Below are 19,626 nucleotides of genomic sequence, written 5' to 3' on the forward strand. Positions count from 1 at the left end.
GGCGGGGCCCCCCCACCCCCACCCCCGATGCCGTAACGCGCGGTAATCGATCTTTGATTCGAAATCTTTCGGCGCCAGGAAACGTGCAACCATCGGGCGGACAAATCCCTTCCTCTCCGGGCGTCTCCGTCGCACCGTTGGCCCGCGAGCGGGGCCTGGGCTGCCCTTACGCAGCCCCCGCCGACAGATAAAACTTCATCCCGCGCGCTTCGTTTCTCGCACCGCTCCCCGCGCCATTTATATACGATTTTTCTCGTAATCGCGAACATCCATTTACGACGGGCTCCTTCAATTTCTCGTTACCCGTCCCCTCCAGCGTGGCCCGTCGCCCGCCACCCTCGCCCTCGTTTCTCCGTGGCCCGCCTCCTGCTCAACCGACGCCCTTTCGCTATTGATTTACGACGGCTATTTGCAAGATCACGCCGGCCGCGTTAAAACTTTCTACAACTGCGCCGCGCCGTGCCGTGCCCTGTGTCGTATTGCCCGGAGACGGCGATTACGCCGAGTCATCGTGAAGTTCGCTGCCGGGAATTGGACGCTACCCAGAATCCTCCGGGAGGGCGCGAACGCGGCGCCCGCGTACAGGAAGTTATCGCTACGTGATTTTTTTCTGATACATCCCGGGGAACAACGGGGGTACCCGCGACGTGTTACGTCCTGGGGTGGTTGGTTGGGTTTTGGACGGGTGAGTGAATTAGTTAATTAATTAATATAGTTAAATTAAGGCTATGTTAAATTCATATGTCTTTGAATTTCATGATCACTTTTCATAGGAATAATTCCATGTACAGTGATCTGGAATCAATATCAATATCTTATAAAGTCATACCTAAACGGTCCCTGCTGCTGAAGTAATGTAATAACTTATGCAAATACTCTAAATCAGAGTTCGTTATATAAAGATTGCCAATATTTCTTACTGTCAATTAATAGCATTCATTAACAACTATGGTAGTCACAATTGTGTTTTAAGTTAAGTTAAGAAATTCCATTTCCTAAAGTGATTTTATATTTAATATTTGAGCTTAACGTAGCTTCACCTTTCAGCTGAACTTGTCTGTTTGACATTGCCCAACGTGACCTACGTTTATTTCTTCTCACTCCCCTCGGCGGGTGTCATTCTTGCATAACCAACGATCGCCTCCCCCCCTTTGTCGAGGACGGATTTATTCGGTGACCCCAATAAAGTTTCTGTTTTTTCGGGAACCCCTGCGGAACGCGGAGGCGTCCGTCGCGGAAACGATTTTCGATTGTCGCTTGAATACATAAAACGATCGGGCGGTGGGGAAACCGCGCGACTGGGAACTGTACGATTCTTTTGGAAGAAATAAGCGAACGCTATGGATGGAATATTTTGATTGCGATGATTTTAGTTTTTTGGAACGTTGGGACAAGCTGTCGGGAGATATAACTCGGGACGTACAGTTGCCTTGATCAATTAATTTCGCCGTGCTTGGGAAATAACATGAACTAGAGAATATTATACACGAGTTTAAATGACAAAACAGTAAATACGAAGTATGATATGAAAATGGAATGTCCATTTCCAACAAGTATGTACTTAATTATAATTATGAATTATAATTAAGTTTAATATAAACTTAATTTTCAAAGTGTTACTTTTTACACCTCCTATTTTTTATCTCATGTTTAGACCTAATTAGAATGTAAATTTCATGTTACGAAGAATACAGTTAAATTCATCGAACCTTGATTTATTATAAGGCTGAAATATTAAAAATTAATTGTCGTCGATTAAAACAATTTTCAAAATTACCCTCTCGTCCCTTAATAGCAAACATTGTCGCGTGTAATCGCGCGTTTTTTGAAAATAATAAGAGCCTCGATAATTGATGCAAATGAAAGTGCAAAATGTGCATCTATTAACGGGGACGTATTGATACGTTCGGTAGGGCGAATGGGGTAAAATCAACGGCCGTATCGAACGTAGGCAGCCTGAAAAGCCTGGAAACGAAATCACGAGAGGCTCGTAGATGCAACGGGCTGGTTGAGCGTGTTGAGCTAGTACGGCCATTTACGTCGCCGGTGTACCAAAAGCTAGCCTGCAGCCACAGCTCGAGCACACTTGATTCAGCACTGTCGACTCGTGAATGGATTCCCACTTGACAGCCAGTTAAAACGCCTGTTGCTTAAAGGAATGCATATGAACACACCACTAATCCGCTGAGAATTCTCTGGCGCAGCTTTTCAACAGATGTTGAGCAAGAACGAGTCAACACTTGTCAAAGAATAGAGTTCCTGCTTGAGCCCTTGGGCCTGGAACAATTTGCATAATAAAGCATTAGATACTTCCTGCTCAGAATGATCAGCAAATTTTCATTACTAAAACTTACAGAATATTCGACACTTGTATTAAGAGGGGAAGAATTTTTTGTATGATTTAAATAATGTAAAATAATTATCTCATGTTAGGTTTTTTCCGGTATTTTTGATGTTCACTTCGTTACTAATATGTAATGTACTGAAATTCATTTAACTCTTTGAGTAATTTGTTGAATAGTTTCATTAGGAAAAAATGTATTAATGTAGTATTTGAAGGCGAACTGAAAATATTACAAAATTTTATTTAGCTTATTCAGCTAATAATTTTTTGATTTCAAGAACCCCCCATTACTATATTTTTATTATAATATATACACTATGAATTACACAAGTAAAGTGAAAGTGTATATACAATTTGATGACACCGTAGGTTTTACGAATAAAATGATACTATACGTACTGTGTTGGAACTAAAGAAAAAAGTATAGAGAAAATTATGCAGGGGCATTTGTGTTCAAACGAAAGGGTCTCAAACAAATTTGTATCTAAACTAGTTTGAAATGAAGTAGGGAATATAATTTCCGATAAAAAGTTTCAGTGAACATATAATCAGAAGCGCTTCGTTAAGAAGTTATTACTAGAAAAGTTTGCAAGCTATACCTTCGCAGTATTGTATCGTATCCTGAATAATTCCAGACGATGAAAGTTACAGTCGTACACAAGTACCACGTACTTTTATATTTGTATAATTCAAATACAAGTACAAATTACAGTTGGAACATTAATCAATGTTTATCAATTTTTTAATTCCTCATACGACCCATGGGAACATTATATTGACTTTGTAGTTTCAATTCATTTTTGCAAATGAATTCATTATTATTATCTAATTAAATATATCTAATTAATTTTGTGTAACGAAAGTAATATCCAGAGGGAACGAATCAACACGCAGAAACGTTCGCAGGATTGAATTACAACTTTGATGTTTTATTATCTTTAAAACAAGAGCGTGTACAAAAACAGCGTACTCTCCATTCTCAATTAATTTTTAGACGTGAATCATTCCAATTCGCTTTTACATCAAACATATAACGTTTTTAATAAAACATATGTAGAACTCTATTATTATTACACGCACTAATAACTATTTCCCTTCCAATTACAGCATATAATAATTGTGACAGTTACACTGATTCAGTTATTCTTAATTTTATTAATTCACATTACATCAACTTTATTAATCTTTCTTAATTTGCATAACATATATTTACCAACTTTACCATAATTTTTAAATCAATCCCGTTTCTCCTGCACCGTGAATACCGAACCACCCTTTGCAAACATATAAACATTAACATTCATTAACGTATAGACACATCTGAGAATATATTATAATTATGCATAATTAATTGCCACCGAATATGCACGCATTTAAGACGAAAAATCGGTGTACCGTGTTTACGCTTGTATTGGAATTTCGTTTAACTAAAACAGTATTCACAGCGACAGTTCGGTACGTTGAAGTGTCCGCGGGGCTGAACATTTCAAAAGAGCGGGCGCAATTTAAATGCATTCATTCGTTCCGCTTTTTATTTAAAACGAATTCGTTCCTTTTCTTTTAGACGTTCGGAACGCCTGTTGCACGGGCGAATATCCCGTGTAATTTTTTAACACCATAACCGGGGGATCTTCTCGTCGGATGAAGATTGTTCTGGTATGAAATTCCTTTCACGTTTACGCCGGCGTTTCCGCCAGCTTTTTCCTCGATCAGCGATTTCACCTGGCAACAGCTGTTGTGAAAGACAGTCCTGAAAAAGAAAAACGAAGCTGCTCGAGAAGAAACACGAGACCGTTTCGACTCTTCATCTTCGTTCTTGCGGATACCTCAGCTAGCCGGGCTATATTAATTTTCTATGTCGACGGACATTTACCGAAATTGTACCGACGAGCGTTCATCCGTTACTTAAACAGGCACTGTAATCAAGGCAACCTCACGGAATAATTATGGAAATTGGAGTGGAAATTTTATTGTAATTTTTGCACAGAAAATTACATTTCGTACGTGACGCGAAAGCTTGGGTAATATCTACTCTTATTGAAGAAAGTTATTTTCTATTTTTTTCTTTCATTCTTTATATTTCTACCAACATAGAACGTGACAAAAAACCTTTTATATGTATTTTAAATGTATTTGGACAATATTTTGCAATTCACATTATTTGTATATATGTTTTTTAATTACTTCATACTTAGTATTTACTCATGTTATAATTTCATAATTTCTTTACTCAACTTTTATAATTACTCCAAATTTCAGAACGAAATGTTCGAAATATTTTTTCATGCAATGGAGTCTTAGTGATTTAAAGTGGTCTAGTTAGATAATTCTACCTGTGTAACGTATGTGAATATCGCGTACTACTTCTTTCCATGTGTAGTAAAGTGATTAATCCCTCTAACACGTTATCTACAACGTCATGCATACATGTATGACACTAATGGTCCAGTTACTGCGCCATCATTTTTTAAAGCGTCATTTTTAATGTGCACAAATGTTAGAAACAAGAACCAAGGGATATTTGAAAGGAAAATCAGTGGAGAAACATTTACTGAAATTAGTCAAGATAAACAAAGTAGATTAAAACTAAAAGTTACAAACAATCTTATGACTATTTTTGATATGTGGTACAGATCTGAATATATCGGAATGGTTGTAAACAAATAACACGTGTACATCCCTTAAAAGATGGAAAGGTGGTTTAAGAAAAATTCTTTGAATGAACATCTCAAATTAAATTCTTTGAATTTTTTTTAAAAATTTCTTAAAAACTTTCACACCTTCATTTTTCACGGTAAGATAATAGAATAAATATATACATAAACATTCCACGCACACTTTTCATTCTTTTGTTTTCTACCGTAGTGGATAAAGTGTAAAAATATAAAAAAAAAAGGTCGACGTTAGCTTAAGTCGATGTCTGGCGCTGCACTCGAGAAAGTATTACGTCTCATAAACCAAGAACACTGCGTATGCAGGCTTACGGTTGCTCCGAGGAGACGGCTAGGCAAGCAACCGAGAGATTTAGTGAGATCTTAGGGTAAAGTGTGGATATTGAGGGTATATCACTCACGGGTTGCGGTTACGACACCCCCTTCGCCGGCCCCTCGGTCCTTCGCTAGTTCCTCTTGAGAAATACCAGCCAGGTAAACACCTGCAGCCGAGCGGTAGATACCGAGCGAACATTGCCGGGTTGCTGGGCCGGATCGGCAGCCTAGGCTGGACCATTTGCGTGTGTCCGTGCCATTAGTAACGGAGGGCGCAGTAACATCTTCGACGGTAATGCAAATCGGAAATCCGCCCACTCAATTACACCGATGGAGTCCTAATCATGCGTGCATCGGACCAAATGCTGTAATCAATGTCCCTTACTGCTCCTAATTCGGCGAATGACGAGAATGAGACGGTACTGAGGAGGCACTTGCCGCAGCTGGGATTTCTTCGGCGATACCATAGACGGATACACGCGGGTATTCTGGTAGAGTTCATGTTTGCATTTTGAAAGGTTTCGGGTCGATCGATCGGCACTTTGAATTAGTGAGGGTCTTAACGATATACTCCATAGATTCCATATTAGAAAGACATTTTTATTCTCTAGTTACAGTAAGCGTTCAACTGACTATTATATTGATAAAACTTTGCAAATTGGATGGAACATTGAGGAATTACGAATCTTGGATATGTAGGACTTGTATTTTTGTATCGAAAAAGTCGTGATTAATGGTAAAATCTAGACACAAAGTTGTTGATAAACTGTACGTTCATTTGGTTATATCTTTTAAAAATTAAAGGAAATAGAAGAAAATGATGCACAGAACTTTCATTGCTGCAATACGTAATTATTTATGCAACTTCTGTATACTCAAGCAAGTCCACTTTCTCAATGAAGCATCAATGTGAATTAACTGGAATTTATATTTATACGAAAGGTACATGGTGAAATAATGTACTAAAATGTGTTACGTATAGTTTTAATTAACAGTGTGGTAAGTGACGCGGCATGATTTCTTCATAACTCTTGTTGTAATTAGCACCACTGTTAATAAAGGAAAATAAATGTAATTGGATGATCTGAAGGTATTGAATGTAAACTGGTCACCTCGTTTTATTGAAAAGGAATTGCTATGTAATTACTGAACATGCATGTTACATTCAAGTACTTAAATATGTTAGATGAAACAAATTGTTATGTTAGATTAAGCTTAATAGATATATAATACACAGTGAGTGAACGTTAATGCAAAATCTGTCAAAGCATTCATTAGAACACGAGACACACCGAATCACAATTTCAATTAAAATTTCATGTAATTTTGCGAATGGATAAAGCGATGCGCGTTAGAAATTTTAGATGAGGGATTTGATCGTACATTATTCCTAGTATCCAGAATATATTGGCAATCGATATTTAAATTGACATATCATACAACTTTTACTGGCGCATTGTAGGCTTTGAACATTGAACGTGACTTTTAATATTTAATATTACGTTTCATCCTTAAAAATTGAAAGTATGAAAAATGCCATTTATAGAACACTTAAAAACTATTTTTTATATTATAGTAAATAATATGATCAGATTCGTTTGATTTGCATTCAAATATGAGTCTGTATCATTTTTATCAGAACAGAAAATTTTTAATAACGTTATTGCCTTTGTGTCTATTTAATTCGCGAATGATATACAATTAATAAGATTTTGAATAATATGTAAAACAACTTTCAGCTACGAATGATACAAAACTAACAGTGCAGATGCGTAATGGACATGGCACAATATTGTTAAAATTGGAGCGTAACAAGAATTCCATTTCCATCTCACAGAGCACTCGTTGCAGTCGAGTTTTTAATCGAGAATTCCATCAAACCACTATCCTGTATTCGAAACTAACTTCTGTTGTCGTAAACTAACTTCCGACTGTTCGTTTTCTTTAATTACAACCCCAAAAAAAACTATACATAATCTTTATTTTAATGGGTTAGTTGGATCTAATATTCGAAAACATTGCTTTTCACGAATTAAATTGAAAGAAATTTTATTAAATGCAATACATTTCTTTGTGTCCCAATTTAATAAAAATTTAAACAAAATTGAACCCAGAACAATCTTTTTCAATTTGTTTCATTCAAAAGATTTGTGTTTAAAAATGTAATGAAAACATATCTAAAGGTTAAACGAAATTGAATATTTATTTATTAAATGCTTTCGTTTTTAAATACCAATCCAAGGTAATATGTATAAGAAGAATTAATTTGTGAAAAGAAATTGTTTCATATTTTCAACTGTTATATATATTTTTTCACTAAATTATTTTTCAGGTTTTGGTGGTGAACGGAGTACAGCAATGTTTTGTTGCTACGTATATATGAGAGACTCTTTATTTCATAACAAATCTCAAAACAAATTTCACTTTCAGAAAATATATAATATTTAACCAATACGAAAGGAATGTTACAGCAAGTACATTCTTCATACATTAAATCTTGTTTATTTCCTAACAGAGACCGTTTTCCTCCAGGACCACGGCTGTAATTGTCCATTCGCAGCGGAGACCGGTACACGCAGCTGCTATTGATATTTCCTAAGTCGCAATTACCCCGAAAATCAAGACAGATACAGGGACCAGATGCATCCGTATCCCGGAGGACCTATCTTAATTATGGTAAGGTGAACTGGACGATAACGAATGCATGGTCGAGATTCTGCGAGCGTTTACCGCCCGGAGGTGGAAGGGCGTCGGTGATGTGCAGGCTGCACACGAGGGGCATCCACTAATAGGAATTAGCACCAGTAGCACAATACTGTCTCTCCCGCGATATAGACCGGGATCAATCAAATCTCCAATACCGTGGCAAGGTTCTCGATGACTACGTTTACAACGCAGACCGCGAGTTCATCAATCCGAGCCTGCTCAGAGTGAGTCGATATTGGTATCCTCGCTTGCATTGTTATCGCTCAGCCAGCCCAACAGCCTGTGCTACGACGTAGACGTCAACCAACGACGACGACGTACGGTATCTATATGGAGAACTCTGAGGCAAGGCGAGGATCGTCGAAGACGTGGCCGTTGAAAGAAAATCCTGGAAAGGTATTCTCGTATCGCTGATATGGAGAATTCTCGGGGAGGAGGTGGGAGCTGATATTTCGATAAAAGTGATCTGATTGCGCCATTCGACTTTCGTTCTGTTTGCTCGTTCCCACATTCGTTTGTCCTAGCAGGATTGACGGGATATGTTGGATTCTAATTTCTTCAGCTTCGAGCCGGTCGAACATATTATTTCAGTAATTCGAGTAAATTCGATTTCGGTCATTTTTATTTGGTCCTCTTCGATGGACAATAGACTGCAGAAATGCAGGATTCATGAAGAGCGGTTTGGGGAAATAACTTTTCCTCTGTCAGAGTAATTACATGTCAAACTGAAAATCAATTCTGCAAAGTATCTTGCCTGTATCTTTAATAATTCTGCAGTTCGACCTTTAAGGACTTTGTATTTCTGAAGCAAATAGAAAACTAAGAATGTATACGCGTATTACTTATGAAATTTGTTCTGTTAGAAGTTCTGAAAAGGTCAAGGATCCATTACACTTTTTTATTAGGTAATGGAAAGTTGTTTGTAAACGCGTGATCCACCGAACGACGATATGGCAGGCTTAATTAATAAATTGAATGATAGGGGAGCCTGAAAGGGGCCGAGAGGGTGGCCTCGTTTTTCTAGAAAATGGCTCTTGCAACGCAGTCTTTCCTTCAGTCTCCTCCAGATGAATAGCCACCTCCGTTACATTAGGAAGGCCGGCTAACTGAAGCAGCTTGATTAATTAACGTGTAATTAATGAGTGCCCGAATCTAATAAGAAGCTTGCGGTGTAATCACCCGGAAATTTATCATGCGCGAAAATAAGCCAAGTTTCCACTGCGACACGGCGAAAAATGCTGCGGAATTTCCCTTCTCCCTACCCCACCCCCTCCTCGTTTTTCACGTGGTTCGCGTTGCGAATTGTTTTACATTCGTGTGCCCCAGCTCCGGAAATTACTATTTGCATCAGTTTCTCCGCTTGGATATTTGAAAAGCAATATTTGCCATTTATTGTTCGCCGTTTCGTTTCATGTTTAACGAAACTTATCTTTTTATTAACCCCTCGCAGCGAAACATGGCGTCCGTTATATTTTATCCCACGCTGCGTTGTACACCTCCATTGTGGACGTTTAAAGGTGCACATTTTGTTTGGATGCAAACGCAACAGCAACGAATGGCGAGAAGTATATTTTATTGGGTGACTGGGGAATTTTTGGCCAAACCTTGGTGCCGCGGTTCTGCGTAAAATGGGCAAAAAGTGCGCGAACACGGTTTGCTGGACGCTTTGTTAAAAAGTTATGACAAGAGTGCGAAATGCGTGGGCTTGGAAATAATGGGATTGTTGTTGGGACGCTACGGGCTAGTCTATTTATTATAAGGTTATGGTGGGGATTTTTATGACACACGTGGTGGAATCTATTATTCATTATACATTCTTTTTATTATATATATATATATATATATATATATATATATATATATATTTTTACTATTTCTTAACGTATTCGCCGCAAACTACATCTTAATCGCTAATACGATCCTTTTCACGCGTAATACTAACCGAATACTCTGTCAATTAGATCAAACGACGAATCAAACCTCCCCAGCTTGATATTCCCCACCACTTATGAAATCCATAAACTCCAATATCAGATTCAACGATTCTAATTTCAATCCATTAAATAATTCCATCGTAGACTTGACCATGAACGCTGTCTGAACAATCAGACGAGTTCCATGTAGGCGTCGTCTGTCTCCACTCGCTGATTCACCCTTTTCCTATTCTTCACACCGTCAACTCATATTCGACCAGTGGTTGTGCAACATTAATAGACCCGCGGCCGTCCTGGCAGCGTCCTCTAGGAAAGTTACGCCAGAAAGTCGTTGACGTTGAATACGATTTTCCGGTGAGAACAGACCGGGCGTCGAGTGCGTTTATCTTGCCGAACGGACTCGTCGAAAGCTTTGCTAGGACAAATTAGCCCAGGGTAGACTTTCGAGATTTCCGAAACTCCGGGAACTGCCTGCTACGAGACGCATGGACCCATTCGTTTTTGTCTTAGGAAAACGGCTGTGTGCTTCCCGAAGTTCGTTTCACCGGAACGTTCTTTGAGACCTTACGCGCCCCGGATGTGCACCTATTCTCATCTAGCCCCGTGATGAATGGGTCTCGTCGGGAGACCTCGAACGATCCCCTCGTAAACAGAATTTGCATTCTAATATGTTAACTAACGTCTAAAGGCACTTCGTCGAGAAATTGCGCGAGTCTCGAGGCGTCTCAGGCTGACGCCGCTAATAAAATTTTAAAAGGCGATATTCAATTTTAAGTTATTCTTGAACAGACTGGAATAACCGGTGCAGTTTCAGTATGATTCATCTTTTTTCAGTTGTTGTTCTCAGTATTTATAACTCAACAAAAATTAATGCGATTTATTGGCTAGGAATGATGGGTAAAGTTTAAATACTGTATCTAGCGTGAGACTAGATTGTACCGAAACATCAGCTTCGGTATCTACATATTTGGTTTGTCATGGTAGGTACTATCTAAGAAGCAAATATTATGATAAATGAAGAATCTTTTGCCAGGTTAAAGTTTTCGTTATTTTAAGATCGTTACAATTTTATTAATTAAAAATATGTAGTTTCTTTGACGCAGTGATGTGACTTATAAAGAAACAAACAAGTTTGACTACCTTTAAATATTGAAGAATAATTTTTTAATTTTCAAATAACATTGATCAACAGTATGAAACTATTTTTTGTTATGATTTCGAGTTGACTCAAGTGTTATACATTTGTAAGTGCTTTGTTTCTTATTTCCAGCCTTTCTTTGTTGTAAAAATTGTTCTTTCTGATGCAACTTTAAAATTGTAACTCTCAATTTATATATAAATTGTTATCTATATGTTATATCCGGAAAACTGTCAATAGTTAAATACCCAATACGTCCATTGAAATAGTAAATCAATGAAGGTATTTTCGTTCTGTTTGCTTTCCTTATCGAAAAAAATCTTTTCCAGGAAATTATACAGGAAGTAAAAAAGTTAAATTTGATACTCGAATCGTGGTCGAATTTTCCATTCATGGTCGTTAACATGTTTTTTCGGAACGGTTCGCACAAAACCACCATACTTTTTGGACCTAATAACATAGTCGGTGGATTTGGCGCGGTCGTCCGCATGGAGTCTGCACAGTTCGTCGCGCACATGTACGCACACACGGTATACACATCATTCAGGTTCGTTTGGCGTGTAAGAGGATTTTCGTGTACCCACTTGCCGGAAAGCGGAGCGTGTAAACTTTTTACCGAAAACATGCCAGCAAACCAGCCTTTAACTTGCGTGAACAGAAATCTAGAAATCTTCAGTTCAATTTGATACGTCCTCGAGTCTTGACCCCGTATCGACAAATATTATTTTTCCGTTTCTTCGTTTTCGGTCAAGTCTGACTTTGTCTAGTTACAGTATTGAATATCCGACTGGTTCTGGAAGTTTACACGACAATGTCAACCCATGTCGATTGATATCTGTGTATGTGACGATATATTTTATATGTATACATATTTTCATGTATTTGCTACATGACATTGTTTAGACATTTTATGATCAGGAATACATGTATTGGTTCATGATGGATCACTATGTAAACACGGATTTTGAAACGGAAAAGTTGTACAAAAATGTACTATAAATTTAATTTTTTACGAATATTCGACTTACGAAAGAATAATTTTCTTTATGCTTTAATCTATGGCCAAAGAAACATGTGAAAGTTTTAGAAATATTCTTATATATATTTATAAATAATTGTGGTGAAAGAAAGTCACATACGATTAAATTAAAAAATGAAAGGTCCATTCGTCACTTATGAGCATCCATATATATATAGCAGCGATGGGTCCATTATAATGGTTTTATAATTAAATTCATTTAAATATTGAATATATATATATATATATATATATATATATATATATATATATATATTCTGTTTGGGATTGGCCCTGTAACGAATATCAGAGTATGCACGAAACAACGATAAATAACCTGCCCTCGACATAATTGCGCGGCAACCGAAAATTCCTTAAACGAGAGTTTGGACAGCACCTTCAACCCTAAATCGATCGAACTTTTTCCAGGTCAGTGCATATTTCAGATGGCACCTATGCCAGCGGATAGTATACAATGTAATGGCTGGGTCTGGACATGACGGAGGCTCGTACGTTTCGGTGTGTCGGTGCTCATTAGAAAAATAGACACGTTCTTACACGACTCTACACCTGACCACACAGATGTGCCAGTTTATAAATGTGAACAAGTAGAACGAGGAAAGAACGATCCTACGTAAGTGGAAACATTACTTTTCAATATAGTTTCTTATAATCGCTGTACACTATTAAGAACTTACAATTAATTCTAGAATATACTTATACCTTTCTAACAAATGCGTTTATCGTTGAAACTGTCACAAAGAAGAAGTATCTCTACCCTGTCTCAACGTCTACCTTCTTCTTCGCAAACCAGGATCAGTCTATTTGCCAAACACCAATCCTGCAGCCTTCAAACCCCAATTCCAGGTCAATAATCACTCTGAAAGCTGCATTATTCATTCAAACTGTCACAAATAAGAAGTATTCCTGCCCTGTCTCAACGTCTATCTTGTTATTCGCAAACCAGGATCAGTTTATTTGCCAAACACCAATCCAGCGGGTTCCAGATCTCAGTCCCAGGTAAACCACCTCGCCACCGACCGCCCCACTCGGATCTCCTCGTGTACAGATACGGATTGTCTTCTCATACGTCGTCTTTTTCTGAGAACAGCTCATTAGTCGTCTCCGGTAGTCGGCACTGTGGCTCATTTTCCAGGAACTGCTGGGACAAGGTTGGATTGGCCGTTGGACCGGGTGGACGGCAACCGAGGGTGAAAATTTTTGGAAAATTGAAATATTTCAGGTCCGGCCAGCCGGCTCGGCCCGAGACTCCGGGAAAAGCTAGGACTGAGCACGGAACACGGGGCGGAGAGTATTTGGCTCGCGTATATGCGCTCCGTCGTCGGCGACACAATAGATTTACGTATTCGGCCGAAAGAGGTGGAACAGTGGTACTACGATAGCCGCGGGGAATCAGCAATCTTGGCAGCGTACCAACTGTCGCAAATAGGTATGCACCACTGTGCTAACAGTAGGGAGGGACGTGCGATTCTTTTCCCTTCGGTTTTTCACGTTTTTTCTTTATGACTCACCATTCTCGGACATGCACACACACACACACGTAGTCAAACACGTATGGGTGGAGGTATCGTTCATAATTATTCGAACGATAGTGAATTTTAATTTCACAACCGACATTTCGGCTTATGGTGCACGTTAATAATTTATGGAAAATTTATGAACGAGTGGTAGGCGAAAGTTTCGCTGCGCTCGTGATTGAGAAGGTGATCGATCATTTTTTAATTCAGGGAGGAAATGCTCTGGACAAGGTATCAATTTGTTTTTTGCAGTGAAGTAAAGTTCTGATATTTACTAATTGGAGATATCATCAATAATACTCTTCGAATTTCCTGTATCAACGAGGTTCAGAATTGCAATAGTAAAAATATATATTTGCACTCTCAAGCCCCGAAGAATCGCCCTGAAGAGCAGTCCACAAGAAGAAAGAACGCTCAGACACCAGGAAACTCTCAATTCTTGAATACACGCTCCTACGATCTTGACTCTCTAAACTAAACGTGCGCAACGCGGATTTACTCTGCGTAGCACATTTACTGCAGCACTCTTGTACAGTCAAGTAATTAGTTTTCGGTAAAGGAACTTGTTAAATTTCTACGTACTGAATGTCTTTCCATTATGATCGGTAGGATGTTTTAGACGAAATTGGAACACCATGAGTGATTTTGGAAAATTAGGAAAATTCGAGCAATGTAAAAGAATTGTTTGTTAAAAGAATTCCTTTGATACAAAAAATGAAAGAATGACCCATGAAGAGATGTTAGCTATTAAATAAGCAGCTGACGAAGAAACAAACAAATTTTTAGACACCTCTTATTTCAACTAGAACATTTTCTTCAAAAATGTCTTTCTTGGTTTGACTGCATTGAAATTCGTAATTTGCCACTGTTACTGTTATTATTATTATAACAACCTCCCATATTCTGTTTCAAAAGGAGCTCTAGAAAGTTTGGAAGGTCTGCGTCGGCATTTATTTGCATCCGCGGGTGAAATTTATTGGATTCAGGGGAAGGGGAACACGTGCAAAGTGTTCTTGCTTGCCAGTTCCTTTCCTTTTTTTAACCGCGATTCCCCGAAGCAGCCCTGTGAAAAATTGTGCACTTCGAGGAAACCGCGTTTAAATTTGCATCCGCGCGCCGCAATTATCGCTAAAACATCCAATATCCTGATTTAACAAAATACATTAAACGAGATGGACAGTGTACATTCGATGGAAATATGTTCCACGAGGAGTGCACGAACGTAATGACATTACTCAAAAAATATTCTCGTTTTGACAGAAACCACGAATTGCAATCCCTCTAAAATTTTAAATTTTATATTTGTATAATTCAAATGTTGATCATTTTATATTTTAAGTAAGACAGAAGAAGTGTAGATAACAAAAATGAATTTTTTTTTTATATAATTAATCGCCTGGAATTTAATTCTTGATTCTTTCCTCTGCTTGCCTGATGATAGCGACATATAATGTAGGATTCATAGAACGTTTTACAATATTTTCTTTTCATCTTTAGAGAAGTACGTAATCTCGACTTGAATCCTTTCTGCTAAGCATTAGACAAATGTTTAGACTGTTACGACTGAATTATTTGCGCCATGGAAACTGTTGAAACCTTTAGTAGCAATTCAGCAACTAGAAGTACCTTTTCAGCAGTAGAGTGTGATCTAGAAGCTCCCCTTATAGAAGACTGTTTCCATCAAAGAAATTTGGCCAATGCTTTTTAAGAAAAAGCTTGCTAAAAAAGAAAACGTTACTAATGAATCCACAAATCGAATTTAAAAAAATAGTAACCCTTAATAATGTTCTGCATGTTCTAGTCGACACTCACAATAAGTTCGCATAGTTAGCTGCACGAGTTCCAACGAAATGACCCGATAAATTAAAGAATAGTGGGTGGAATCGTAGATTGGACTTGGGAATAGCCAAGCCGGAACCGTCTATTTGCGAGAAATATCGATCGACGGGTGCCAGAGTGGCGAGGTTCTAGAACCCACGAAGAATTTCCTCCTTTGTACAGCGACGTTTTCTGCACGTCTTAGCCCTGAACCCTTCGCCGTACAATGGCAATGAAAATGACTGTGGGCGCGAGGACGAAGGCGCAAAGGCACCTTGATACGAGGGTAGCCCGAAAGCCACTCGATAAGAGGTCGTTCCGAGGATCTTGAGTAGGTGCGACCTTTTTCTTTTTATGGAGGCCAAGGACGAATAGCTCAGATAAGTGTGTGGTCGATCCTTCGAGAGCGAGGGTAGCGTAGATTCGAAATGTAAAGCGTTACCGTGGAATCTCGATTATCTGAAGTAGGGTAGGAAGCTTCGGAAAACTGGCTTCACACATAATTGGCCTTGGAAAGATGGAAGTTAGGTATACAGGCTTTAATATACCCAGACTTCGGTGAGCTCGTTTGGTTTCTCGAGTGTGAACAATTTTTTGATATTCCAGGATGGAAGTTTCTGAGCTAGTAATCCTTATTTTCCTGTGTGTTTGGGATCGATGGATAGTTTATGTCAAGGAAGAAAATGACCCCTATCAAGGAGATTTTAATTTTCGAAGAATTTATTAACCTGTTTGTACTTGAATTCTATTTTATTAAAGATAAAATATCCTCCACGTGCTTCGAGGTATTTAATGTTGAATAAATTTTATTGAATTAAAAAATGCGAATTTTCATAATTACAGCCAATATCATTACACATAATACATGGAATTTTTTACATACAATTTTTGTACACGTATATGTAACGTTCTCTACATACTCTATTCTACATACAACTAAATTAAATTACCGAAATGGCTTCAAGAATAGAAACATTATAGTTCGTTAAATTAAATTTCATCCCAGTATTTGCATGAATCCATCAATCGTGAAGTAAATTTATGATTTAATGAAATTGTCGAATTGCTACCCATATTCGATTAACGAGAAATGTAATGCACAGAGTTGGGCGTGTCTCGAACATAGTATCAAATTAGTTAAATTAAATACGAGTTGGAAAATTGACCATTTGTTGCTGCTTCGTTGATGGCACGAACCCGTTACGAGTATAACCCGAAAAGGATATTTTATGTAATATCTGCTTCCTGTCTGAAAATTATGATCGAACATAATCATATTTAACTAAACTGCCGTTGTGCATTTCGCGTTAAGCCGAGGCTTAATGAGATATTACGTTTTATTATTACCGTATTTGAAATACATTCGTAATTCAAATGAGTACCAGTTTACCTGTCGGTCCATCCTAATTACTATGCCCATGTTTTACGAAGTCATTAGCCAGAGTTCCGGTTCGTCAATATCTGTTGTGCGAGTGGGAGTTGGGGGAAGGGGTTAATAAAGGACGACATGTTGCGATACAAAATTCTCTCTGTGGCGCATCTACGATAATTAATTCGTTTTCACGTTTGCAACAGTCATCGCGAGACAATGAGCGATAATCTTAATAGTGTACACGACGAATCGAATATAATTCAACGGTAATGGAAATTACACAAAATTTTATTCAAAGTTCGGCTCTTTATTCTAGAGTACCACTGAAACGAGAGATATTCGCGAACGAAAATCGTAGCTCGAACGTTTGGAAGCGAAGGATTTTTTTATCGCATTAAAAGGTTGTTTCAAGGGAAAATTTCTCTGTAATATTTCAGATCGGTTTTTCAATCATATTTCGCAACGAGATAACGATCCCCTCCGTAAAATCGATTTCCTTCAAACGTCATTCACTGCCTTATTAACGAGGAAAGTTTGCTGCAGAAAATGGTCCACTAAATTCGTTTCGTATATTAATCGCTCTTCAATTCATTCTACTCCTTTGGTAGTTCCACAGTTCCACAGTTACTAATTAATTGGAAATCCTACTTAATTAAGCGACTGACGAAAAATCGATAAAATGTTTACCAAAAAGCATCAATTTTAAAATGTATCAATAATTCAATGGTAGATTGCATTAATTCTACAGTTATGTAATAAAATTTGTAAGCAATACAGCGCTACAATTCTGAAATGCTTCAAGTATAAGACGCTTCAATACCGAATGCTTCAAATTAAAACAGTATTAATGCCAAACCGTTCCTTCAACGGTTACTATAATAAGTACTGTCTAATCCAAGCTCGAGCTAGATCTATAAACAATGCTGAATTAATTGAAACTTCATCTCTAACAACATTCCACGAATGCTCGACTAAAATGAGTATAATTTAATAATAACCCCTACCTACCGGTCAACCATTTAAACGGACAGAAGTTTAGCTTCCGTGCGATAGCTCTTTTTTTCACCTGTCGGTCGAAAGTTTCCCTCGAAACGAGTGTCCATTGAGCGCAGCAAAATCGACGCTCGACCAAACAGAATCGAGGTTGGTTCCAATGCAGCGTACAGTCCAGACCAAGCCTGACCAGACCAGACTGGACGGACGATGTGATTCAATCGATACATGCAGAGTTTTACAGTTCTCGGTCCTCGCACTTCCAGTCAGGACATTCCTAACGAGGTAAATATGAGGGGATCGGGGACTTAGAAGGAGGATCTTTTAGGATCGGATATCCAGGCAGTGAGAATGCAGCCCACGTAGCCACATGGGCCGAGGAGATATAAGGAACGGGAGGGAGGAGTTTCGAGTTCCATCCAGGCTTTCACGATATCCATGGCGAATCGCCTTGTATTCACCCTTTCCCGCGTTAACCCCTCCCCCCATCCGCCGCCACACCACTTTGTTATCCTTTCTTCCCCACCTCTTTGCACTTCTTGAAATCCAGGTGGAGGTCAGGAACACCTATGCTCGTTCGGAATGCTTGAATCAGGGTGGAGATCCGAGACCGGAATTTTCAGATGGGGAAACCACTTACCATGTTTATTTGTGTATTTATTTACGCTATTTTTCTCAGTATTCAAACTATTCGTACATTTTTATACATTTCGTAAAGTATTGTCTGTATTCTATTTATCTGATTGTGCAGGATTTCTATTTCATTCGGCTGATTAATCGTGATTGCATCTACTTGTCTGACTAAGCACGTACCTATTCTACTTATTCAGGTAGAAACAATGTTGCTAAGTCTTTATATCAAATTCTTAATACTGCATGATGTGATAGTATCAGTTTGATATTGCGCTTAATGATTTACCGTGACATTTTGTTTGTCTGACTAAGCATGTACCTTTTCTACTTGTTTAGCCAGGCGTGGTTATATTCTACTAGTCACATCTGAAGCTCTTCTATATCTCTTATTTAATTTTTATTTTGATATTCCTAATACTACATGATGCAGCAGCATAACATCATTTTTATCATTAAATTTTACTCGATTTATTTGATTTGTTAACCATACTGCTTGAAAGTGCTGAATTATTATTACGTTAACGAGTATTACAGAATACCATTACATGAAGGAAAATCGACTGGGTAAACGTAATCTTCGTTGAAAGGTTCAGTGGTTACTCTAGTTTCATTTAATTTCCCTATACATATGTAATATTCTATATCCCTTCATGCACGAGCAGTTCAGGTATATAAATTACTTCCTTTCAGTGATCGACGGTGAACTCGATAGCGGTTGCAAAGTTGCAAAATTACCACTTTCTTGCCCTTATCGTTACAATTTTCTGGTTCCAGGGTTTTAATGCAACAATTTATAGAATTCGCAAAGTGGTTTTCATAGACTAAAAATTCGCACAGGTTGCCAGTTATACCAAATAGGCAGGTGTAAAATAATTTGTAAAACATAAGAAAAACCAAATTTAAGACTGTACATATTTTTCTATGCAACCAAGTAAGTCAATAATGGCCAAGTAATGCCAATCTGTGCGAATATTTGGTAAATAATTTTAATAAAAGTTTGTGACTTTTTACAATTATTATTCAAATTTCAATCTTTTATTCTATTCGGGGTAGAAATCCAGAGAGTACATCAAGCGAGATAATTTAATTACTATGAAATTCGACCATTGTTTACTTTCTGAAACGTGAATGTCTAATACATCGAG

General features: G+C 38.0%; 1 protein-coding gene across 2 annotated transcripts in view; it reads right to left on the reverse strand.

The window, feature by feature from the left end:
- Positions 1-19,626, reverse strand: part of LOC128886163 (neurotrimin) — a 318,713-nt gene that overhangs the window by 43,306 nt on the left and 255,781 nt on the right. Inside the window, exon 11 of one of the 2 annotated variants that reach the window (XM_054140806.1) lies at positions 3,444-3,620. The exons of the other annotated variant lie outside the window; for it this stretch is intronic. Within the exon in view, the coding sequence (XP_053996781.1) occupies positions 3,580-3,620 (41 nt within the window). The 3' untranslated portion in view covers positions 3,444-3,579. Of the gene's footprint in view, positions 1-3,443; positions 3,621-19,626 lie in introns of those variants that run through there. 2 annotated transcript variants of the gene reach the window in all.

The sequence above is a fragment of the Hylaeus anthracinus genome, unplaced genomic scaffold, assembly GCF_026225885.1.
Source record: "Hylaeus anthracinus isolate JK02 unplaced genomic scaffold, UHH_iyHylAnth1.0_haploid 11982, whole genome shotgun sequence".
In the NCBI taxonomy this organism is placed as follows: Eukaryota; Metazoa; Arthropoda; class Insecta; order Hymenoptera; family Colletidae; genus Hylaeus; species Hylaeus anthracinus.